Here is a 26,126-nt window from a genome sequence, read left to right on the forward strand (position 1 = left end):
TTAATGACTGTCATCATGGTAAAGATAAAATAAATCAGTTATTAGAAATTAGTTATTAAAACTATTATGTTTAGAAATGTGTTGAAGAAATCTCTCCGTTAAACAGTCAGAAGTCAGAATTATAAGCCCTCCTAAATTATTAGCCCCCATCTATTTTTTTCCTAAAAAAAGTCTTCTGAATTGAACAATTTTTATGAATGATTTACAGACCTGTGTATGTTGTAGGTTCAGTTCCAATATGTAGTGCAATATTGTTTAAAGTTGTGCACAGCTCTTCAGCTCTAGCCAAAGTAAGTTTATGTTGGTTGTAAATAAGGGTGTATTTATTCTTTTGCACAATGCTAATGGTAATTTTTCTACTGTATTTTAGTATTACATATATACATATATTGCCTTTTCTTAAATTTTTTTTATACAAGTTTTATTTTTTTTTATTCTTAAATAATTTATCTCATTGTAAAGCACTTTGGATCAACTACGGTTGTATAAAATTGTGCTCTATAAATAAAGTTTGCCTTGCCTTGCTATGAATAAATTAGAATTGCAAAGAGCAAATGCGGTAAAAATGTGAAACATAAATATTCAGGGTCTTGTACTCAGATACCTCACTAAACGCAGTCACACTTTCAACTAGTCAAACTAACGCAGTCAAACTAAAGTCAACTTTAGTTTTCAAATGGCTGTGCAAATAGAATACAGTGCTGTCTTGAGCATTTTAAGGAAGTGTCACCAAGTAAACTGCCATAATGAAAACAAGACAAAGCCATTTGACTATCTTGTTCATAAACAATGGTGTTAGGACTTTTCATCTTGATGACACTACACTTTCATTGACATCAGTACTTGCTTTTGAGGAATGAGCTATCCATTTTGAGCAAGTGACATGCTGTTGCAGGTTATCAACTAGGTTTTGCAGTTTGTACTTAATGTTTTGAGAAATGCATTAACTTTTGTGAAAATGTAAAAAGTATTGTGAGAAATGCACCAAAGCCACTGAGAAAAACTAATAGGTTTATACTTTGTACCTCAATGTCGAGACAGATCCAAACACTGCCGCTACATGGCGCCACTAACTCAGTTATTTCTCTTGTGTCCACTGAATATAACGTTCCCGGTAATTTAGTTCACACTTTATTCCACGTGATAAACTACTAGTCAGTCTATTTAAATTGAGTAGGCTAATATACGTTAACATTTCACCCTGAAACACAATAATCATACATCGTTTTATGTATGATTATTATAAAATTATAAAATATATTTTTATAGCTTTGTAGTATCATCTAAACTTGTGACACTTTCAGGTATACAATTTGAGGTGCTAGGCTTTAGCACTGAAGACATAAGGACAGATGACTTGCAGACTATAATAAGAAATGTGCGTCCTGCAGCTGTGTTTATAATGTACATAGAGTGCATGTGGTCGTGATATGCAAATGTAAGAGAGGAAAAAGGGCACAGCCGTGCACCATTCAATGTGATTTCATAATCTAGCATATTGTCAGCCGCTTTGTCACATTATAGGACTACACAATATCATTATGTTATAAACACAGAAGCCTAGGTAAGTCTACGATTACATCCCTGAAACATGTCAGGAGTGAAGCAGGTCGTCTTTTTTGATGACGATGGAGACCCACTCCACCCAAATTACAGGTGTCACCCCTTTGATATTTATAAGAAAGAATCACATCCCTCAATATTATAATAATATTAATATATTTTAAAGTATTTTAAAATTTTATTTAAAAAATACACATTTCAAAATATTTCAAAATAATTTATTCCGGCAATTCCTGATAGATTTTAGTAGGGATGCGACGAAATAAAAATTTTATTCTGGAACAGAAACTTCTGGATCTACTTTACCAAAATTAAAAATGCCTTGTAATAAATATTTATTAGTTTATTAAATTATATAGTAAATGTGTATGACTTTAACATTGAACCCAATCATGTAAATTATACAGATTTTTAAAAGCAAGCCAATAAAAAAAACACATTTTTTGACAGTAAAATTTTATAGATTCAGTAGTCGAGTTGAGAGGTGTCATTTTACCAGCGTTGTCATGTCAGTACCGCATGGCAAGCACCAGGAACAAGTAAACTTCATTGAAATGTCCTTTTGGTCTTTTGTTGGAGTAGGCTGTTTTTTCAGTCAATAATTTTTGATGGACGAATACTCATGCATCCTTAACTTTTAGCATCATTGCTCCAGTTTTGACTGACACATGATCCTTCAGAAATCATTATAATATGCTAATTTGATCCACAAGAGACATTTGTTATTAATTGAATGTTTAAATTTTGTTGTGATCAAAGGTTTTGTAGAAGTGTCATCTAACCTCAAGCTCACAGTTGACCGGTTCATGTGAGTGATGGCTCAGAAATGTGGATGCTTCTGGTGTAGACAGCTTCAACCTGATGAAGGACCCAGTTCACTGTTAATAACAAACAGAACACAAACATCCTTTAATAGTGATTCGAATTGTACTATACGTGCTACACAACCCCAACCTGTTATCGCAATCATGCACCTAACCCCAAAAATATACACAATAAAACTCACACAGTTGTCTACATTCATTCCGGAGCAGATGTTTTGCTCATTTGCATGTTAAACAATGTAACAAACAGTTTCAATGGCATGATCAGAAATTAGAGCAAGGCACATGGAGCTTAATGAGCTTAACACCATAATGTATGTTTGGAGTTTCAAAGGTCTGACTAATGAGCGCTTCTCTCAGGCAACGAGGCCTGCCGAACAGCAAGCTGTAACTCTTTTGCTGAAACTTTCATATAACAATCAAACATTATGATTTTCATTTTGTATTCTGCATTGCTTAAAAGGCAGCATTGTAGTGATCATATTACACAGTCATTAAAGTTAAAGTTGTTAATTTCCTCTCCTTCATGTCATCCATGATGTACAGTAGGCAATGATGATTTTTACCTGAAACCGTGGTCTTGGTGCCACCCTCCACCCCCCAAATACAGGCCAATTAAAATAAAAAATTCTGATGGTATTAATTTTGTTTTGACTCTGTTTTTTTTTTACACTCAAAGTGCGGATAGCCATTGACTCCCCAAGAATCACCAAGACATTTCACTCAGCAAAATACATTTCATGTTGTGCTGAAAAATTCGCCAACTTCTTAATAGGAATAAAGGTGAACTATCCCTGCAAGCACACTTATTTTTCTAGAATTGAAGCATGATAATTGAGCCTTTTGTTATACACTTGCATTAAACTACAAATTGACCGAATTAAGATTGCCACTGAAGCTAATCAGGGCTGTGCCCGGTCAGTACCTGGATGGGAAACCACATGGGAAAGCTAGGTTGTTGCCAGAAGCAGGGAAGCTCAAGCTGCAGTCTGTGTGGGCCCTAATGCCCCAGTATCGTGACGGGAGCACCGTCTTTCGAATGAGACGTTCAACCAAGATGTCCTTTGAAAAAGAATAAGGGTTTTACTCCAGCAATCTAGCCAAATTTGCCCACTTGCCTCTGTCCATCATGGCCTCCTAAACATCCCCATATCATAATTGGCTTCATCACTCTGTCTCATTGGCACACTGGTGGTGGATGAGGAGATTCCCTCCAATGTGTAAAGTGCTTTGAGTGTCCAGAAAAGCGCTATAAAAATGTAAAGAATTATTATTATTATTATTATTATTATTAATAATAATATTAATAAGATCCCTAAAAGCTGCTGGCAAATACATTATTTTTGGAGCACATTTGTGTCTTTTGGTCATTAATGACCACAAAAACAAATAAGGAAATAGTAACAACATTTATTCTACTTTAAAAAAAAAAAGGGAAGAAAAATTTTCCTTTAAGAAGAACTACAACTCCCTTACACTAGACAATAAAATGTCAAAACACACTGTAACAATTATAAGCAACAGGCAGTGGTGACATTATAATTCATCCACACGGAATTACATTTAGTCTTCATTCCTTCTTCATTTTGAATACTGACTGGTCATTAATCAAGCCTAGAATGTAAGCATACCTAGTGCATTTACATTTTATTTTTTATTGGTCTTGTATTAACCAGTATCACCTTCGGGAAAAGCTAGTATTTTATGGCCAGTATTTTCTTTGCTGTCAGTCTCTCAGATCTATCTCCTTTTCTTCTCTATATGCATTTTCCTCTGAAAACAACATGAGGCGGCAGCAGTGTAGGGTGAATCCCCGAGCCGCTGTGTCTAATTAATCCACTCCCCTTCCTGCACGGCTGCGTTGGCCACACGCTCTCAGTCCATCAGATTGAAATTCATAACTTAATTGAGGTCAGAGCCTGGAGCCGAGAGAACAAAAGGCCCTGGCGAGGACCAGGTAGATCAATAGTGATAAATATCTGCCTGGACCACCAGTAGTTCATGGTGAGGAATCGTCTGGGGCAGAAGAAAAATGCGGTTTATTTACAGGTAGTTTAGCTGGGTTTTGGAAACGCAGAGATAATGTGATGTTTTGCATTTGTTTAGCATGTTTTAAGAGTTTAGAATTTGCTAAATGTCAACTTTTGCATAATTTTGTATTGAAATAATGCATGCGTTTTTTTTGGATTCTCAAGTCCACACGCTTTCTTAATCCCAGCAGCTGTTTAAAATTCCCTGTTGAGAGCATTCTTACACATTCAGGTCCTTCTGCTGCTGCCACAGGTCCACTATAACAAATGGTTCCATCCTCCACGTCATAACAAATACCCAAAGCAATCTGTCATAAGATTGGCGAGAAGAGGCATCCAATCGCCAGCTGCATGAGAATGGGGCTCAATGGTGGGAGGGTTCAGTCGAGTGGGCTGAAACACCTGAGAGTCAGGCGCTCCTACAGCTCATTCAGGAGAGGTTTGCTTCTGATTTGAGCCTGGCTTTGCTACACAAATTGTAATCATAGTAGGGTTCGAGCTTAGTGCAGCAGTGCAGTGATTTTGCTTTCTCTTGTTTTGATTACTAGTTCGGCAAGTGTTGGAAAGTCCAATTTATTTTAGTCAGAGCAAAACAAAAAACAAAAAAACAAAGCAGTTTGTGTGAGCCATTGTTTTAATAATGTTCTAAGAAGTCCAGCCGTTTTATTTTGAAACCTGTTTGTTCTGCTTATTATGATGTATTTTAGGAAGATGAAATAAAAGTTAAATAAAGTTCAAGCCAAGTGATTGATAAATAGCTTGCAAATACAGCCTTATTAACATTTATGCTTGCATATTTGACATGCATTTTATCACATCATGCATTTTGTCAGGAATCAAACCCGTAACTTGTCGGTAATGCTTAGATAATTTTAATAGCTTAAAAAGTAAAGCAATAGCAGAAAACGTGATCATAAAGTGCTGTAGAGTCGACGCAATAGCCTAGTGGTTAGCGCATCGACAGATGGTGCTGTAGCACGTGAGTGCGTCCCGTGTTCGAATCCCGGCTCGAGGACGTTTCCCTACCCAACCCCCCCTCGCTCTCTCTCTCCAACTTTGCTTCCTGTCTAAATACTGTCCTATCTAAAAAAGGCCAAAAATAAGTCTTTAAAAAAATTTAAAAGTGCTGTCGAAAGTTAGCCATTTTTTATATTAGCTTTATGTCCTAAAATAAATAATGCATTCTGAAATCCAGTTTCATTTCCACAACTGATCTTTGTGCATCCAGACCATAATACATTTGCATATAGTCTTTATTTGCAGCTCGTGCACAACACCTACTTTAACACTTTGGTTTCTGACTAATTTTAAGTAGTGGAAAAGTCTGACTGAGCCAAGAGACCAATCAGAGCAGAACAAGCAGAACATATATTTTTCGATTGTCTACAGAACAAACCATCATTATACAATAACTTGCCTGATTACCCTAACCTGTTGTTAACCCAATTAACCTAGTTAAGCCTTTAAATGTCACTTTAGGCTGTATAAAAGTGTCTTGAAAAATATTTAGTCAAATATTATTTACTGTCATCATGGAAAAGATAAAATAAATCAGTCATTAGAAATGAGTTATTAAAACTATTATGTTTAAAAATGTGTTGGAAAGATCTCTCTGTCTCAGAAATTGGGGGTGGGTTGGGAAAAGGAGGGCTAATAATTTAGGGGGGATAATAACTGACTTCAACTGTATATGTAATAATTTTATTTATATTTATTATATCCTTACGAATAATCAACGTTGTAGTTCATCCAAAAATGTAAAGTATGCCATAATTTACTCACCCTTCACTTGTTAAAAACCTATTTGAGTTCTTTCTTCTCTTGAACACAAAAGAAGATATTTTGAAAAATGAAGGTTGAAGGGACCCATTGACTTCCAAAGTAATTTTTTTCGTACTATGAAATTCAGTGGTTTTTAACAATTGGCAATATTGTAAATATCTTCTTTTGTGCTAACAAAGAAAAAAAAAATATACAGGTTTTAATCCACATGATGGAGAGAATAAATGACGTTCTTTTCATTTTTGGGTGAATTATCCCTTTAAGACTTATTGTAAACCACATAGAATAGGACCTTTTAAGCGGTCTTAGATTCACGGACGGTAAATAGGAGACATGATATAGCTTAATGTGATGATTAAAATTTTAAATTAATTAACAAAAAATCTTATAGTCTTAAGTAAAGTTTTGATGCCATTTGCCAACTGCTGTCAGAGAGCAGATTTACATTTTCAATCAGCCAACTTGCTGCTTTTTTCCTCATCAGCTTAAAGCAAAATGTTATTATTTTATCCTATATATTGTTAAAAATAATTTAGCTTATACAGAATAAAAGTTGCTTTGGATTAAAACACCTGAAAAACACAAAAATGTTGGGGTGGCGTGGTGGCTCAGTGGTTAGCACTGTCGTCTCACAGCAAGAAGGTGGCTGGTTTGAGTCCCAGCTGGGCCAGTTGGCATTTCTGTTTAGAGTTTAATGTGATTGTGAGAAGTTTGGGTGTTTCCCAGTACTGGGTTGTGGCTTGAAGAACATCCGCAGTGTAAAACATGCCAGAATACTTGGCGGTTCATTCCGTTGTGGCAACCCCTGATAAATAAGGGACTAAGCTAAAGAAAAAATGAATGACAAGAAAACTTCCCACTAAACCAGCCTGCAAGATGTCCTGCCATGAAATTGCACCATTCTGGACATATATTTTTGTGCTGCCCGCCTGATTTGCATAATTTCTTTAGTGAATCCTGTGCTAAAATGCAGAAAGCAAGTGAAAATAAACGACGCCATCAGCGGGCTCGATTCATCCCCAGCGAAGTGTTTCATTCCAGCCGCAGGCAACTAAACTCCACTGATGAAAAGCCTCTCCGGAACCATCTGTTTCTCCCTCTTCTAGCCGCCTTGCCACAATACGTACACTCAACAGTTCTCTTCCTGTTTTCAAACCATCCACATAAATTGTGAAGGACATTAAAGCTGTCCGCAGCTGCGTGCTGAGAAAGAGAGAGAGAGATTGAACATATTTCCCAGCAGGGGCAGATCTTGCCCTGTGGTTTATTAGTTTCCCCCCCCGCAGCGATTTAGCTGTGCCTGCAACATTGATTTTCATATTAGAGCGGTTTATGCATTTATTTATTTTATGTATTTCTTTTTGAACTGCTCTGATGATCCTGGACTTGCCCATGGTAATTCTCCAGCACTCTTGGCCCATGCCAAATTGCTTAATGGATCCTAAAACGTCCCTTGGGGTGGACACTGAGATGCAGACACAGACGAGAACCAGGCGGGACTTAATTCCACCAGTGTGTTTTGTTTTCATTTGCGCTGCTTCTTAAATGCTCTGCGTTTACCCAAGGACTGTCAATGGGAAAACAGAGAGTCGCTAATTCAGAAAGAACAAAAACAAAGCCGGGACAATGATTTAATGTGGTTGTAGGAAGGCGTGAGTGCCGGTTATGCAGCTGATTAACATACGCATGCTGTTGTGCATTAGAGAGAAGAGAGGTGAACGCTGCTTTGCCTCGAGGATTGACTGTAAAAGAAAAAAAAATCAATCAGTCGCGCTGCTGCTAATCAATCTCTCTCTGAATATTAAAGCCAACTTAAACGGCCCCGTCGTCTGTAAGTGTTTCCTTGGAAACAATGCGTCTTTTTAAATTTTCCTTTGACCCTTTCTTTGTCTTTTTTTTAGAACTGGCATTTCAAGTAAGTTAGGCTAGAACTAGTAATGCAAATAATGTCATTGTGTTATTTTTGATATTTATTTTATATATCATTATTATTTAAATTCTCTATTTAAGTGCATTGTGAGGAATAAAGTCAAAAATGTGAAATTGACTTTTAATGAAACAATAGGTACAATTCTTGCTATTACCAAACCAACTAAGACAATTAGCTTGAAAAACTAATTTGCTACTTATTAATAATTAGTAAGGTAGTAGTGGTGTTTAGGTATTGGGTAGACTTAGGGATGTAGAATAAGAGCATACCTTACTTCATAAAGTACTAATAAGCAGCCAGTATCTTAATCTTAAGCAGGTAATAACCTAACATTCCAGTAGTTAATAATAGGAATTTAGATATACATTACATATACATATATATTTACATATACATTTTGTCAAGTATTAATAGGCAATACACACAAGAAGAGTTTGCAAAAGGAGAATGTTCTTTTAGAGATAAGAATGTGCCTACCACAGGTGAGTGAGTTTGACAAACCACTTATAGAAACAGTGTTTTTATTTTATCTTTTATAGAAATTATAGGCTCTATTTTACCGATCTAAGCGCAAAGTCTAAAGCGCATGGCGCAAAAGCATCAAGGGCACGTCTGAATCCACTTTTGCTATTTTAAGGATGGAAAAATGGTCTAACAGGGTTGTGCTTATTCTCTTAATAAGTTGGTGTTTTGAGCATAACGTGCATTAAACCAATCTAACTCTCATTGTTTATTACAACAAATATAAATATGCATATAATAAATAATATTGCTAATAATAATGTTATAATAAAAATGCTAATTGTCATGAATAAACTGAATAAAGCCCCCCAGACATGAAGAAGACTTGGAGGTAGTGTTTTTTATATCTACGTAAATAATAATTTTTGTAACATTTTATTCCATTATTTTTTTATTCAATTGTAAAGATATTTTTGTATTGCTGTACATCTTGTGTGTTTTAAGCAATGTGTAAGCGTTTTAACCTGCATAGACGCATAGCTACTGTGCTCTGTGCTGGACTTTAAACCAGCTTTTACTTGGTCAATGGTGAGGTCTAATTTCAGTTTTTTAAAATAGCAACGCACCAACAATGCACCTTAACACTCCTCATTTCTAAACCAGCATACCCATGAGTCCACAAAGTGGCGCAAATGGATTTTCTATTTAAACAACGTGGCACAAAACGTTGTGTTGGTCTGAAAATAGCAACAAATCGCGCCAAACGTATCTTGCGCCTTATTGTACTGAGTATATGATAGGGCCCATGGAGTGATTGTAAGAAAGTGTCTGGTGCAAATGTGCAAAACTGGCACAAGTGTTGGTTAAAGTGTCAGAGAGATGAATGAGTGTGTTTTCTACAGGGGGTTTGTCAAGCCCACTCACTTGTGAGAGGCACACTCAGAATTGCATAATGTTTTGGAGTTGTCGTGTGGTGTGGTGGAGGAAAAAGAAGAGGAACATTGAATGAAAAGGTTTTGGGAAGTGAGTCGCTGGTGGAATGATTTTTCAATCTACTTTGTTACCAAAAATACTCTATACTCTAAAATAATTATACTTTGTCATTATACTTCAAAACGCTCATTTTTACCAATTTGTCAGAAGTATTTAATTATTAAAATTTTAATACAATTGTATATAATCACTCATGCTTTTATATATTCTAACAAGTACAGGTCAGAATAATGGGATTTCTCGTTTCTGACTCGTATATTGCTTTTAATTGTTAGATCAGTTTAGCTAATCCTCTAAAGTAGTAGTTCACAAAAAAAATTGGCATCATTTACTTTATTTCTCCATTTGTTCCAAACCGATATAAGTTTTTTTTTGTTCTGTTTAACATAAAAGATGATACTTTGAAGAACAGTAGTCAAAATATCATCTGCGTGCAACAGAAGAAAAAAAAAATCATACATTTTTGGACAACTTGATGGCGAGTACATTTTTATTTTTGGGTTAACTATCTCTTTAACTAATACTAATGACTTAACACTTGGTTTCATAATATAAGATTTTATTCAGCACCTGCATTACTTGTTTGTGTTGTATTGTGATGAACAGTCTCCACTGAATGGCTTTTTGTGTTTGTGCCTCATTGAAGATGCGCTTGAGTGTTTTGCGATGTGACTATGAGGGAAAGAGGCTGACCTGATCTTTACAGAGGGTTTTGTCAAGGACATTTTGGGATTGAGTGATATGCAGTGACAGGCAAACCCTCACACACAGAGAGACTGGCTGGCAAGGTTAACACACTGCACACAGAGGTGAAATGGATTCAATTAGGAGCAGTCCACCCGCCTGATCCTTTTAACACAGCTTTCCCAACCAGAAAAGTACCCTTGTGTGCACACTTATTTTTACTATAGGCAACGTTTCATGTCTTTGTATATGGAAGTTATAGTATTAAACAGAAACTGACTGTTTTAGTCACATTTTCATTAATCTGTTTTTATGTTTTTTATAGAAATGCATTTTAATTATGCTGCTTTGGTTTAGGTATGATGTTTCCACTGAGGTGTTGCATGATAACTTCTACAAGTTTATTAAGAAATCCTCCAGGTATTTCTTTATTGTAATCTTTGTTTAACTAAAAAAATGTTCATTTTATGAATATTGTTTCAGTTGGTAATCTACCCTTATGTTTTTATTGCGATAGTCAACTAAAAACATATTTTTGTATCTTTTACTCACCCTCCTCATTTCTGGACACCATTGAGTTTTTTTATTCCTACTAAGGAATTCAGTTACTATCATCAACAGTCTGGTTACCAACATTTTTCACAATATAATTTTTTTTTTGTCTATTCAACATAAGAAACTATCAAAATTATATTTTGGAGTAAACAATCCCTTCAATCGCATTGTCTTTCAGGACATTTTATAGTGTGAAAAAACTTTTGAAACTTTCTATCGAGATTAATTAAATAGCAAAAAAAGCCTAAATTAATATGTAAAAATTGTTACATTCGCGATTGATCTTTGGGGAACTACAAATCTGCCACGAAATGGACTGCAAATTCTGTCATGCACCTGACACACACCTGTTCTGTTTTTTTCTTAATACACACACGCAGACACACAGCTGAAGCTTGTCATCACTGATATGTGTGTGTGTGTGTGTGTGTGTGTGTGTGTGTGTGTATATATATATATATATATATATATATATATATATACATGTTTTTTTTTTTACAATTTAATACTACTGATTAATTTTTTATTAAACTTGAAAACCTATTTTTGCCATAGAAATCTGCATTTTTAACTGTCCAAGTCCTAAGTGTCACATGATCCTGATTTTCAGATCCATATAGTTCAGATCAATTTATTTCTTATTGTCAGTTTTTAAAACAGTAATATTTGCTAGGGAATACAATCAGAGTGTCTTTCTCAAAGTTTTTAACCCCATCTTACAGAATTGCCTCTTTAAATTACAGACCAGATTATTTCATTTTTAACATTACAAAAGATGACCCATACATGTTTGGCAACTCCAAATCATCCGATTAATACACCAAAGAGCCATAACTCTTCTATAATAAAAGGAGGATGAAGCCAAATATTCATAAATCTTGTATTCTATCAGTGTGCGCCGGTAGGTGTTATGATCATGCATATTGCTGCGTTTTCTGCATGCTCTGATTAATGGCACCTGCTCATCATAAGCGTATCTGCATATGAATGCGGTGTGGTTATATCGATTCACTCCTCTGTCTATCCCTCTCTCCTCCTCCTGTCATTAAAAAACCTCTGCACTCCCTGCATACGGTGACCATAAATCATAATTGCATGTGCATTTGTTTAATGTCTCTGTCCGGGACAGCACAGCAGAGGGAGAGGGAGATGAAGAGAGAGAAGGGTGTTCCTGGGAGAGATTTAGCCGTACTGGATAAAGCTGTGACAGTGGCTCCTGGCACACCTACCATATGCCGCGGGGAGCTGCCAGGTTGTGCTGGTATGAAAACATGAAAGCTTTTAGTGACCTGGTGGACAGCGTATGTGTGCCAGCTCGCGTTCAAGCCTGTACAGATGGTGCGACTGGACATTGTCTACCACAGACGCCGCAGAGACACAGTCTAATCCGTTTTACTATTGCATGTCACGTCATCTCATACATTGTTTTGTTCCACCTTATTTCATCTCTTTTTTTATTGTTATTTGTCCAAAATTCAAGTACAACTTGACATGATCATCACTCTCATTTCACTGATACTTACAACAACACCAAGTAAACATGAGTTAAAAGAAACCATACAACTTATCCAAATGCATCACGTCTCATGTAATCGCCCTGACATACACTACCTGACAAAGGTCTTGTCATCGTTCCCAGTTGTAAGAGCAACAAATGATAACTTGACTTCTAGTTGACCATTCGGAAAAGTGTCAAATGGTAGATATTTCTAATAAATCATCTGTTGAACTGCATCCCAATCATCACAAATACTGTAAAGACCTACTGAAACCCGCATGGACCCAAGATTCTGAGATATCAGTCAAGTTTGGTGAAGGAAAAATCATGGTTTGGGGTTGCATTCAAGTATGGGGGCATGCATACTTGCATACTACTGTTCTTCAAAGTATCATCTTTTATGTTAAACAGAACAAAAAAGATCTGCAGAGTGGAGGCAACATCAACAGCCTGAGGTATCAAGACATTTGGCTGCCCATTACATTACAAACCACAGAAGAGGGCAAATTCTTCTGCAGGATAACACATTCTCTCATACTTCAGCCTCCACATCAAAGTTCCTGAAAGCAAAAATGTCAAGTCAAGGTGCTCCTGGATTGACCAGCCCAGTCACCAGAAATGAACATTATTGAGCATGTCTGGAGTAAGATAGAGGACGCATTGAAGATGAATTCAAAGAATCTTGATGAACTCTGGGAGACCTGCAAGAACACTTTCTTTGCCATTGCAGATGACTTTATTAATAAGTTATTTGGTATGGATGCAGTCCTCCAAGCTCATGGAAGTCATACACAATATTAATTCATTTTTTCACTGCACCATGACTTTATATTCTATACTGTACATTATTTCTGTTAAGAGACAAGACTTTTGTCTTAGCAAAGTCAGACCTTACTGTCCTAATTAAATAAGCCTTTGCATTTCAAATAAGCCACTTCTGATACCAAATGATCAAATAGAAGTCAAGTTATTATTTGTTGTTTATAAAACTTGGATAGGCGCAAGACTTTTGTCAGGTAGTGTGCAAAAAAAAGTCCAAATATCCAAAATATTTTATTTTAAAAATTAAAACATAAAATTATTTTTTTGTTTTAATTTGTCCATCTGATAAAGACAGAAATCCTAAGAGACACAGATTCATCCAGTTCATGCATTCATTTATTCATTCATTCATTTTCCTTAGGCTTAGGCCCCTTTATTCATCAGGGGTCGCCACAGCGGAATGAACCGCCAACTATTCCAGCATATGTTTTATATAGCGGATGCCCTTCCAGCTGCAACCCAGTACGAGGAAATCCAGTTTATGTTAAAGGCATTTTCAAAACTTAAGTGACTTCATTTATTTAATTATTAGTAAGAAAATAATTTACTCAATATTTGAACCAACAGCAAAACTCATTAATCAGTCAAAGTTAACAGATTAATTGATGGTTAGTTGATCGATTTGTCTAATTGTTAATTAATCAAATTTTGTTTAGGTCAACTAGTTAAACTAGTTTTCTATTTAAATATTTGTGCTGGGCAAAGATTAATCTCATCTAAAATATATATATATATATTTTTTAATAATTTATTTGTGTGGTTTATTCATTCATACATTCATTCATTTTCTTGTCGGCTTAGTCCCTTTATTAATCTGGGGTCGCCACAGCGGAATGAACCGCCAACTTATCCAGCAAGTTTTTACGCAGCGAATGCCCTTCCAGCCGCAACCCATCTCTGGGAAAGTGTGTGTGTGTGTTATATATTATGAATATGTGATATACACACATATATATAAATAAAACCATACAAAACAATTTTGTTACACAGATATTTATATTTATATAATTTGTATTATATACATATATGTTTTATATCTAAATATAAATAAATATTTATATCATCAGCATGCGTTTTTAAAAAGATTATTAGTTTAAGTGCTAAGTAAGAGTTTCTTTCTTATGTTATGTTTTAATATCTCATAAACATTTAAAACAAGTGAAGGGTGAGTAAATAGTGAGTAGATTTTCAGTTTTGGGTGAACTATCCCTTTAAGGCATGTGCGATCATTTCAACATTTCAGAGTTTAAAACATCTGTCCACCAGAAATGATAATGTTTGTAACTTTAATAAAGATTACATTATACATAATAAAGACTATGCATTGTTGATTATCAAGTGTTAATCTGGACCTAAATATGGTTTACGTTTATCTTTAATATTGTATAATATTGTTAATATTAATTATGATAATATTGATAATATTGTATTTATCAATATTAAATAGTATATTATTTATCAATATTATATTGTATTTATCTATGCTTGTAAGGTATTTGTTATATATGATTTGAGATTCACTGCCTTACAAAATCCCTAATCAATCTAAAATGAAGAATTCTTTCCAAAACGAGCTGAATTCACATCACAGAAAAACAAAATATCACAATTTCAGGTTTTTCCTATATCTTGCAGCCCTAATATACATAATAATATACATAGTTCACACGCTTAAATTATGTCAAAACTACCTTTTATATTGCATGCGATAAGTTTTTGCCCTGCACTAGTCCACATATCTTGTAACACAAGGAAACCTGGAGGTCTAGTAGTTTCTCTCATTGTAGTGTCCTGATTAGTATGGAGTTTACTAGGGGGGAAATGCTATGCTGGCTTCTCGTTTGACTTTTCCGCTTCTCCCTTGAAAACCAAATGGAGGACAATCCAATTTATGCCTGATTCCATCAGACTCCTCTAGAGACATTAGTCCCTGACCCCTTCACACACACACACACAATCACACACGAAAATACATACGAGCATGCTCTCACACATGAACACATATGCACTCACACACATATAGACTATTAATACTCTTTGACTTTTTTAATTATTTATTTAGTTGTATTTTTTTTCTAATATTGTATTTTAAATCGGCAAATTGGATGAAATCATAAAGAAGTATTCAACTAATATATCCAATTTTAAGAAAGTAGATGTGAGCTGACTGATATAAACAGGTGTCTCTATGCGTTTTACACGATAGCCAACCTGTTAATTGTATTTTATTTAATTTAGTTAAATTCTATTTTATTTTATTTTAAATGGGCAAGTTGAATGAAATCATAAAGAAGTACACAACTACTATATCCAATTTTAAGACAGCCGATGTGAGCTGACCAACCTAAACAGGTGTCTCAATGCATTTTCCATGATAGCCAACCTGTCTGTCTGCTGTCTCCATCCACACACTGCCTCTTGTGTCCATGTTCTAGCTGCACCAGGGCTCTGGGCTGATGTGGATGTTGCCTGCACACAAGATTAGTGAAAGAAGATTACATTTCGTAAAGCCCTCACTGTTTAATTATGGCTATATGTATTTATGTGCCTCTCCATATCTATTCTCATAAACATCTGCCACTCTATTATTCTGCTGAGAACGAAAGAGAGAGAAATCTGCTCATTTTTTACTTCTGAGCTCTTAACAATTGTTATACAAAACATATTGGCATTAATTTAATTATTTCTATAAATGTCAAATATGAATGTATATTACAATGTATCACCACAAGTAAACAGGAGTTCAGGTAGAAAACTGTATAGTTAGGCTACTAGTTATTGTTGCAGCTGTAAAATTAAACCACGGCTGTTACCGCTGTGCAATTGCACAATGACTTTCATAACGCTATTTTAGGGAAACTATTGCTACAATGACAAATGTTGGGATGAGTTTCTAACAAACATCAAAATAATTTTTATAGTTCATTTATTTTAATTGAGTATCTCTCTTTTATAAACCTGATCTTACAGTAGCAATCAAAAACTGAAAAGGAAGCTGGTTTTGTTTGTGTTGTTGCATTTTATTATGCAAGTCTCTGATAGTAGAGCTGTAACTGTGTCAAAGAAGGTGAGTGGAGATTCTGCATCAGTATTCTGTTCGTCTAGTGGGATTTTAACCAGCTAATCCAATCAGAGAGACCCTGGAGTCCCTCTCCCGCCTCTCCGTAAACAATAGCATCTGACTGTAGGATGGTTTCAGAGCTTCGGCCCTGGTGCCATGAGGATTTTTCGTATTTATTAAACAATGGGATCAGACTTTGGAAGGATCTGATCGAAAGAGCCAACCACCTTGGCTCAATATTTCAAGTCTGGGTGCAGATGTCATACAATCTCAGACCGGTGCAATCTCGGCTGCGCATGTATACCGATGCAATCTAGGCCTCTCATGCGCATTTGAACACATGTATTCTCAAAGACGGAAATATGCCAAAATACGGTTTAACTAAAACTAAAGTTACGACAGACAAAAGAACTACCAATGTATCTACACAATTTTATCATAAGGTGGTCTGTAAACTTCTATCATTAAAAGATTTGGGTTGCGGCCAGGACTTTTTATAAAATTATAGCTGACAGGCACTTCACGGCTATGTAAAATATGTATATATTGTAGAAATGAATGACTAATTAATGTTAATGCAATACTCAATTTTTCCCAGAGTTACAGACTGAAGAAAACATGTGCACAAGACAATGGTATCATTTTCAAAATGTACACTTTGATACCCATATTCAGGCATCCAAAGCGATGGTAATGGTAAAATACCTTGTTTTGCAGTTTCACATTTCCAAATCAATTACGACAGGGGTATCAAAGTCAATTCCTGGAGGGCCGGAGCCCTGTAGAGTTTAGTTCCAGGCCTGCTTTAACATCCCTATCTGTAGGTATCAAACAAGCCTAAAGTACTCAATTAGTTTGATCAGGTGTGTTTACTTAGGGTTGAAACTAAACTGTGCAGAGCTGCGTCCCTCCAGGAACTGGTTTTGACACCTGTGCATTACCACAAGTTCACTGGGAAAAATTTTTTAATAAAACTCCATCTAAAAATTCTGACAAAGAAATGTTGCTTAAATAATAAGAAGAAATAAAGAATAAAGTTTGTGTCAAGTACACAAAACATGACAAAATTGCACACATTTGGATTTTTGACAGCTGTGGATCTTACTTTAGGCTTTGATGTTTATAATAAATGAATGGCGCTATAATTTATTTAATTCATACTTCCATTTATAAACCATATTCATTCAAATTGAATCTATAGAATTATTTTTTGAGTGAGATAAACTAGATAAAAATAATAAAATCACCATTTTCCCCCTTTCAATAATACAATTTTGAATTTGAATGTAATATATAGTAAGTTGTGACTTATATTGAGAAGACTGCTTTGCAAAGTGAGCTTTTGAAGGGTTGCTATGTCCACCTAATATAAGCTACACTTATTAACTGTCTTTGGGCTTTAGCCAAACAATTTATGTAGTTAATAAAGTAGGCAGGTGCAGATTGCAATATTTTGCAACTTGGCTAATTCATGTCTAAGAAAAGCCTTTTTAGATCAAATTTATTTATTTATTTTATTTTTTTGCAAGATCTGACAACATTTCTTCAGTTCAGTTCAGCTCTAACCCTGATTAAACACCAACTAAACAGGATCTAAAGGAGCACTTGATAATTAAAAACAAGTGTGTTTGATCAAGCTTTCAGCTGAACTCTGCAGGTAGGTAGATCTCCAGGAACAGGGTTGAGCAGACCTGGTTTATAGATTGTCGTTTCAAATTTAATGTAAACTTTTATTTAATTAAAAAATAAAAGCTACAAAAAAGCTAACTGAAAATAAATGTTTCCCTTTAAATGCCATAACTTAGTTTAAAATGTACAAACTGTCACCTGACGGATAGAGGACAATGCAGAGACTTTGGTGCAAAGGCAGATTCTGATTGACAATTGTATTCAGCATTGAACTCAACTGTATTATAAATGTGATTATGTTATTTATTGCAATAAGTTATGATTTAAAAAAGTTATACTGTTAATACTATTCAAAGTAATGTTTATTTTTAAATACAATTAAAATAAATTAGGAAGTTACCCATGGCAACCTTAATGTAAAATAGTTTGATATATTTATCTTTGGCCCATGGCTCTTAAAGGGCACCTATAATAAAGTCATCTTTTGTAAGCTGTTTGGACACAGTCATATTGGGCTGATATAAACACAATAAGTCTCTTTTTTTTTATTTCTTGATGTTAAAATATGATCCAAATCCCGCCCCCGATTTCCCTGCCCACCGAATTGACAGCTGCGTGGTAACGTCTCCATAGTAATGCATATAATCATATCAACAAGACAGGACGTGCACAAAGCAACTGGAATTAAAAGATCTGTTCAGCTCTCTGTGATCATCAATCATCATCAAATGTGATCAAGATTGAGTTTTACAAGTTTAAATCGTTTTTAAAACATGTCAGTACAATTACAAAAGATGCTTCAATTCCGGTTTGAAGACGTTAAATGAGGTTTATTTTCTACATTAACATAAAATAACCATATAGCATTTGGATATTATTGTGTATCCAGTCACATTTGCCAAATCAATAATCATTGGTAAAGGTCTTACTATAGTGTTTCTCACAATCGTTATGTGAGATCTGCTTCCTTCATGTCTGTTACTGTGTTGTTTATCTGACGCAGCCGAGGTGGAGATTGAGGCACATTTTGACTGGCACTTGGGAACGGTGGGTGGGGAGAACTAGCATTAAAGGCTCAGGCAAAAATAAAACAGCTACATTTATGTTTAGAGCAGAAAAGCTCTAATAAATAATCTGATGGGTGTTTTGAGCTGAAACTTTACAGACACATTCTGGAGACAGAAAAGACTTATCTTAAATCTTGAAAAAGGGGTTAAATATGTGCCTTTGTTGGCTAACTAGTGGTTAATGCGTTGACATATAGCACCCAGGTGCTCGCGGCGACCTGAGTTTGATTCCCAGCTCGAGGTCCTTTGCCGATCCTTCCCCTCTCTCTGCTCCCCATGCTTTCCTCTCTGTACATCTCCACTGTCCTATCAATAAAGGGGAAAACCCCTATAAAAATAATTATAAATTGATTATCAAATAGGTGCCTTTAATGATTATGTTTTTGGCCTTTTATGTGAAAAAGTTTGGGCACCCGTGTGCTAAAAGGTCAAATGAAAACTTAATTTACCTGCAGTTTGTATATGGCCGTAAAAGACGTGTTGCATTGTCAGCTTTCAGCATTATCTCAATCCATTGTCAGATGCCTATTATAGTAAAGCCCATTGATATTGTCTATGTGAACTGTGAGCTGATGTTTTACCAGAAGCAAGTGAGCAACAAAACTGTTTCTAGTTTTCATTGGGCTGTGATGATCTCCAACAAGCACCCAGCCGAAACAATAATGCCGTTTGTCATCATTATTAGGGTGAGGAGACACATTGAAGTGGCAATTAAAATATCATTTAACCAGAAGACGCGTGTCATCTGCAGAACTTCCAGACCCCTCGAGTGTTGCATTCCACTGGATTTATATCCACACACACACACTGGATCCTTAATCCTTGGCCTAAATATGGCTTTCTCTGCCCTGCTCTCTGATACCACCAGCCGTGTGGTAATTTGTCAGCAGCACAGCCGGCAGATTGGGCCTATTGTATACGCATCTATTGTTGTGGTATGCCCTCGGCCCCTGTGGCTAATGCATCGGACACGGTCCCAGCAGGGGACAATGAATAGATCATCCTGGACCGCCTGATGGCCTCGTTGAGCACGCAGGTCAAGGGTTTGTTCATATTAAACCGGTTTATATATCCAGCCAAACAGAGAGTGGAAGCTCCTCTGATCCTGGTTACTTGTTCAAAAGTCTGTTTTGGAGGTTAAAGGGTCTGATTGTTTATCTGACAGGAAATCAATGTTTAATCTGTTCTCTTAATCCCTTTAAAGTGGAAAGCACCTGTTTGTGTAGGTGAAGTCAACAGGCAGGGCTCACACTTGAACATGTTCGCTTGATTTTGGAGGCAGAGTCAGTATTGATGATGATTAGAAAGTGTCTAAAGAGTTTGATTAGTTGTAATGGTCGATATATTTGACATGTCTGACACAAAACTTTTTATCTATTTCTGTCACAGGATGATGAAGGACAAACTGCTCTGCACTATGGTAAGAATACCTCCAACTCAAATGTTCAATTAATTCCTTCATCTGCAAAAATTTACTTTAAATAGACTGACCTACAGCTTTTTGTATTATACAGCCATTGTAATTTTATTTTAAACATTTCCAAAGTGATTTTTTTCACAGCATTACCTATTATATTTTTCTTCTAAAGAATTTTTTTATTTTCTTTTTAGCTTAGCTTAGTGGGAATAGTAAAAACTGCTATGGGCAAAATTAAAGGTGCAGTATGTGATTGTTATCAGAAACATTTTTTGTTGTGCTGGTTGAAAGTCTCTTCACAATAGTAATGATTAAAGTAAATGTATTTATATGTATTTTATAATCTAGATAAGGCATAACACAAAAAAAATTCCTCTAAATAAATATTGTAGGGCCGACATCTCCCATAATTCCAATAAGTAACTGTCTGTCAACAAATGTAGATTTAGATGTAGATGCGCATCTCTGTTCACACATTCACCATTAGCACACAGCCGGCCAACCACCAACTACATTTCTAACTGACGAATGACATGAATTAGTGGGTTGTCTGCTGTTGTTTGTGCATTCGTGTTTCAGGAGGCATGGCTTTAGATGCAGGGGTGGGAATGTGCTTCAAAGATATTATGCTAACCGGTTAGCATTTTGGCAGATCACCTACTGCATAGTAGCCCCCTTAAGAGATTTTTTTCAGCCACAAACCACTGTTGTTCAATGACGTGCTTAGTTTACCTAACAGTCCCAGTTAACCTAAATAAACCTAAATAAAAGTTAAGCCTTTTGATGGCACTTTGAGCTGAATACTAGTATCTTGCAAGATAAGTAGAAAAATAAAATGTACGGGCAAGGCAGTGGCGCAGTAGGTAGTGCTGTCGCCTCACAGCAAGAAAGTCGCTGAGTCGCTGGTTCGAACCTCGGCTCAGTTGGCGTTTCTGTGTGGAGTTTGCATGTTCTCCCTGCCTTCAAGTGGGTTTCCTCCGGGTCCTCCGGTTTCCCCCACAGTCCAAAGACATGTGGTACAGGTGAATTGGGTAGGCTAAATTGTCTGTAGTGTATGAGTGTGTGTGTGAATGTGTGTGTGGATGTTTCCCAGAGATAGGTTGAGGCTGGAAGGGCATCCGCTGCGTAAAAACTTGCTGGATAAGTTGACGGTTCATTCCGCTGTGGCGACCCCGGATTAATAAAGGGACTAAGTCAACAAGAAAATGAATGAATGAATATAATGTACTGCCATCATGGCAAACACAAAATTTTAGAAAGAAATTAGCTATTATATGTGCAATTCCATGCAAATGTCAACCTTGCCATGACAAAAATGATGTCAACAGTTTTAAAAGTTTTTGTCAATGTTTTTAAACAATTATATTTGATTCACTAAAGTCACAGAAGTGGGAATTTCACATCTGTCACATTCATAACAAAGAGGTGTCACATTCATAACAAAGTTTTTTCCTCGTAAATGCAAAAATGTAAAATCAAATCAATCTTTTTTGTTATAAAGAGAGCAACTATAAACCAAATATAAATGATGGTTCAATATAATGTTAACATATACTATGTAAATTTATGTTTTGAGATTTCACTGCAAATGTCATATTATATATACATATACATACATACATACATACATACATACATACATACATACATACATACATACATATTAAATATTGGAAACATTGGAAAAATATTTTACATAAGGGCTAATAATTTTATCTTAATCTGCGTATGTGTTCTAATGCATGGTTTAATAATTATAGACTACAGTAAGTGTTAATTACATTCTTCAGGTAAAACTGCTTGTATATCTTGTACATAATAGATTTGGTTATACATAAAAATCGTTCACATCTAAAATAAGCAAATAATTAGCACAAATTCTTTGACCCCAAAAAATCTAATCTTTACTTTATATTTAAATCAGTTTATATTTTAACATCTATAATGCCTTGCCCTAAAGAAAATCTAGTAATGAAAATCATGTAAAGGAAAATACGTAAATAAACAAAATACTTTCATTCATTCATTTTCCTTTAGCTTAGTTCCTTATTTATCTGGGGTCGCCACACTGGAATAAACCGCCTACTATTTCAGCATATGTTTTATAGAGCGGATGCCTTTCCAGCGGCAACCTATTACTGGGAAACATCCATACACTCTCACACTCACACACACACTCGTACACTATGGCCAATTATGATTAAAATGCATGGTTTAATAATTATAGACTACAGTATGTGTTAATTATGTTATTGTGATAAACCTGCTTGCATATCTTGTACATATTAGATTAGGTTATTGTTATGCAATGACCATGCAAAGATATTAAACAAGGCAAGAAATGCTAAAGTGACAAATAATGCAAATAATTAGAACAACAAAATATATATCTTCAGTTTATATTTATATCTGCTTATATTTTAACATCTATAATGCCTTGCCCCAAAGAAAATCATGGTAAATATTGCTCAGCATATGAGTACACCCCACTTTGAAAATTATTATTGCATCCATTTTTCAGTGAATATGGGTAATATATTGAACAAAACAGATTTATTAAACAGATATATTTATTAAAATAATGTTTTAATCACAGAACATGTTTAGAAATGGAAAGATAATACATTTAAATTCATGCAAGAAATTGCAAAAACAAAAACAAAAATCAAAACTACAAAATTTACCAAAACTGTATATATTTTAAGTTTCTTTTGATTTTTGCTATTTTTGAAAAGTTTATTTAATATTTTTCCCTAACATATTCATTTGACTAATTTTTTAACCATTATCGCAAGTTATTTTGTTAGATAATCTCCAGGTTTGGCTTCAGTACTTACTAAATGCATAAGCACAAATATAAAATTGTAAAGCTTACTATAGAAAATATAAATTTAAATGAGAGATGTGTGGGTGTACTCATATATGCTGAACACAGTGAATGAATTGCAGTAAAACAATTAAGTCAAATTGATAATATTATTAAAATTTTGACAGCATTATATTCCTGTGCTGGCAAAGCAGAATTTCAGATGTTAGTGTTCAAGGAACATTTAGCAAACTGTTCAAGGTCAATGCATCAACAGTTGTGCTGCTTATTGTAAACCATGATCATTTTTATATATATCCGATGAATGGAAAGCTTAAAAATCGATTTACTTGAAATAGAAATCTTTCTCAATGTTTTGTAACAGATGTTTACCATCACTTCGCTATTCATTCTAATTTTTAATATTACATTTATTTTTTTTAATTAATTGATTAACAAATAAACTTAAAACCGGTTAAAAAAAAGATTTAAAATGGAATTGGTAAAAATATTTTGAAGCACCACTATGAGGAAATGCAACGCAGAGCAATAAGATGGAGTAATATGGTTTGCTTAATTTCATTCTTTATGAAATCTTATAACTCATGTACAGTCTGCATTCAGCTTTTCCTCATGATCTAGTGTTTACAAAAAAAATCACATGTGAAAATTCAGTTCTTAAAAATCACAACACACATCGAAGAATCACACTGGTATAGATTCACACCATCCCAGCCCTGAAAATTACTCCCTTTGGTTAAAAATGATTTCTGAATCCAGTTCTTATCCACCCCACAGGTCACAGGAGGCAAGTGTGTATGTTTGTGTGCGAGTACATTTGTCCACAGCCACACGTGTGGTAAACAGGACCTGTAATAATCACCAGTCGTCCCCGAGGAAATCAACAGTGTTCCTCTGTCATGTGACACTGGGCGAACTGAGTGTATTTGTGTGTGTGTGTGTTTGCCATCTGTCCTCAGGTTGGTGGCTGGACGTCTGAAGACGATCAGCCCTCAGGGAAGCCGGAGCAGAAAAATGAAGGGGGGATGGGATATAAAAAAGTGACTAATAAACATAAGCGATGAACTCAGGGAGACGAATAGCACAGAATGAAAATTCATTTCCACCTCTCGGTGTGTGGGGCCACGCGGCTGACACATGATTAATTGAGGGGTTTACTGCACGCTGTAAATTGTTCTTCTTCTCTACGGCTCCCCAGAGGCACAAGGGGCTTTACGGCCCAAGGTCCCACACGTGTGCCGAAAATAAAATACTGGAACACACACACACAAAATGGACTAGGGGAAATTCTGAATGCGTTATTTGTTGCTGCTTACTAAAGTGATCATTCGGTCAAAAAAAAAAATTTGAGAAAAACTTGCTGACTCACAAGTTGTCTTTAGACTTGTATCACTTTGCTTAGAACTCAAAAAGAGTTATTCAGTATAAAGTAGGGATGTCCCAATCAGGTTTTTTTGCCCTCGAGTCAAGTCCGAGTCATTTGATTTCGAGTATCTACCAATCCCGAAACCCGATCTGATACTTCTAAAATACATTAAAAAGAAGATCGATGTTCCTAATTTTTTATTTAGCTCATCTTATTTTAACATTCAACAACTCTGTTAACAAACAAAGCACTTCTTTGAGGTAACTTCAACAATCAAGTAATAAATGACTTCAATTCTTCACTTTTATACTTTAGTGTAACAGTAATTCTAATATAAAAACAAAGAGCACCTCATCTTAAAATAAAACACATTTTACATTTAAACAAAACACATTTCTAAACATTATAAAGGGGCAAAAATTCTGACCTTAAAATGTTTAAAAAAAAAAACTGCTTTTACTCTAGCTGAAATTAAACAAATAAGACTTTATAAATATAAATATTATCAGACATACTGTGAAAGTTCTTGCTCTGAAAAACATCATTTGGGAAATATTTTAAAAAGAAAAAAAAGTCAAAGTGGGGCTAAGAATTCTGACTTCAACTATATATATATATATATATATTCGAGTACTGATTGGGAGGATCTGTACATCCCTAATATAAAGTGAACGTAAATCATGGGCAGTATATACTGTAAGTCATGTTGGTCTTAGGATGACTTTAAGTCATGAGTAAATGAATATTTTATTGGTTTGGGTGGATTTTGTTCTTGGGCTGACAATGTAGTTTGTTAATGAGGTAATCCTGCATTTATCTTATCATTTAGCAAACATTTTTGTTTAGAGGGTCGATACGTGGAAAACAACAAGCAGTGTTTCATATCAACTATAATCACTATTCTACCGCAATCTTGAATTTTAAGAGTTAAAATGTATGTCATGTAATCAAATTATAAATAGGCATCACTGTTGCAGTGGGTAGCACGATCACCTTACAGCAAGAAGGTTGCTAGTTCGAGCCTCGGCTGCGTCAGTTGGCATTTCTGTGTGAAGTTTACATGTTCTTCCTGTGCTCGCTTGGGTTTTCCTTCGGGTGCTCCGGTTTCCCCTACAGTTCAAAGACATGCAATATAGGGGAATTGAATAAGCTAAATTGGCCGTAGTGTATGTGTGTGTGTGTGAATGCAAGAGTGTAAGGGTATTACCCAGTGCTGGGTTGCAGCTGGAAGGGCATGCACTGAGTAAAACATATGCTATTAATAAATTAAATAAATTGGTGGTTTATTCCGCTGTGGCAACCCCTGATTAATAAGGGGACTAAGCCAAAAAGAAAATGGATTAATTATTTAATTATAAATGAATAATATAATTAAATACATTTACCTGTCCATTTGCTTTTTTAATGATTAATTTAACAAACATTTATCATTTAATTAGATTAATTAGTTTTGATATTATTTATTTTATTTGTTTTCCTGCTATATAATACAACAAAATCCCAAAAAGTTGCAGTTTATTTTATTTTATACATTTTTTTATATATATATTTATTCATACATCTATTACATTTTTTTTTTTATTTATTTATTTTTAGCTTTCCATGTCACTGACAAA

At 35.0% G+C, this 26,126-nt stretch overlaps 1 protein-coding gene across 2 annotated transcripts in view; it reads left to right on the plus strand.

The window, feature by feature from the left end:
* The window catches only part of acbd6 (acyl-CoA binding domain containing 6), a 60,641-nt gene that overhangs the window by 31,294 nt on the left and 3,221 nt on the right, over positions 1-26,126 (plus strand). Inside the window, exons 7-8 of one of the 2 annotated variants that reach the window (XR_012383567.1) lie at positions 20,290-21,442; positions 21,512-21,965. Coding sequence is in view for 1 of the 2 variants with exons in the window: in NM_001025455.1 (NP_001020626.1) it covers positions 20,290-20,320 (31 nt within the window). In the remaining variant the exon portion in view is untranslated. 2 annotated transcript variants of the gene reach the window in all.

This window comes from Danio rerio, chromosome 8 (genome assembly GCF_049306965.1).
Source record: "Danio rerio strain Tuebingen ecotype United States chromosome 8, GRCz12tu, whole genome shotgun sequence".
Classification (NCBI taxonomy): domain Eukaryota; kingdom Metazoa; phylum Chordata; class Actinopteri; order Cypriniformes; family Danionidae; genus Danio; species Danio rerio.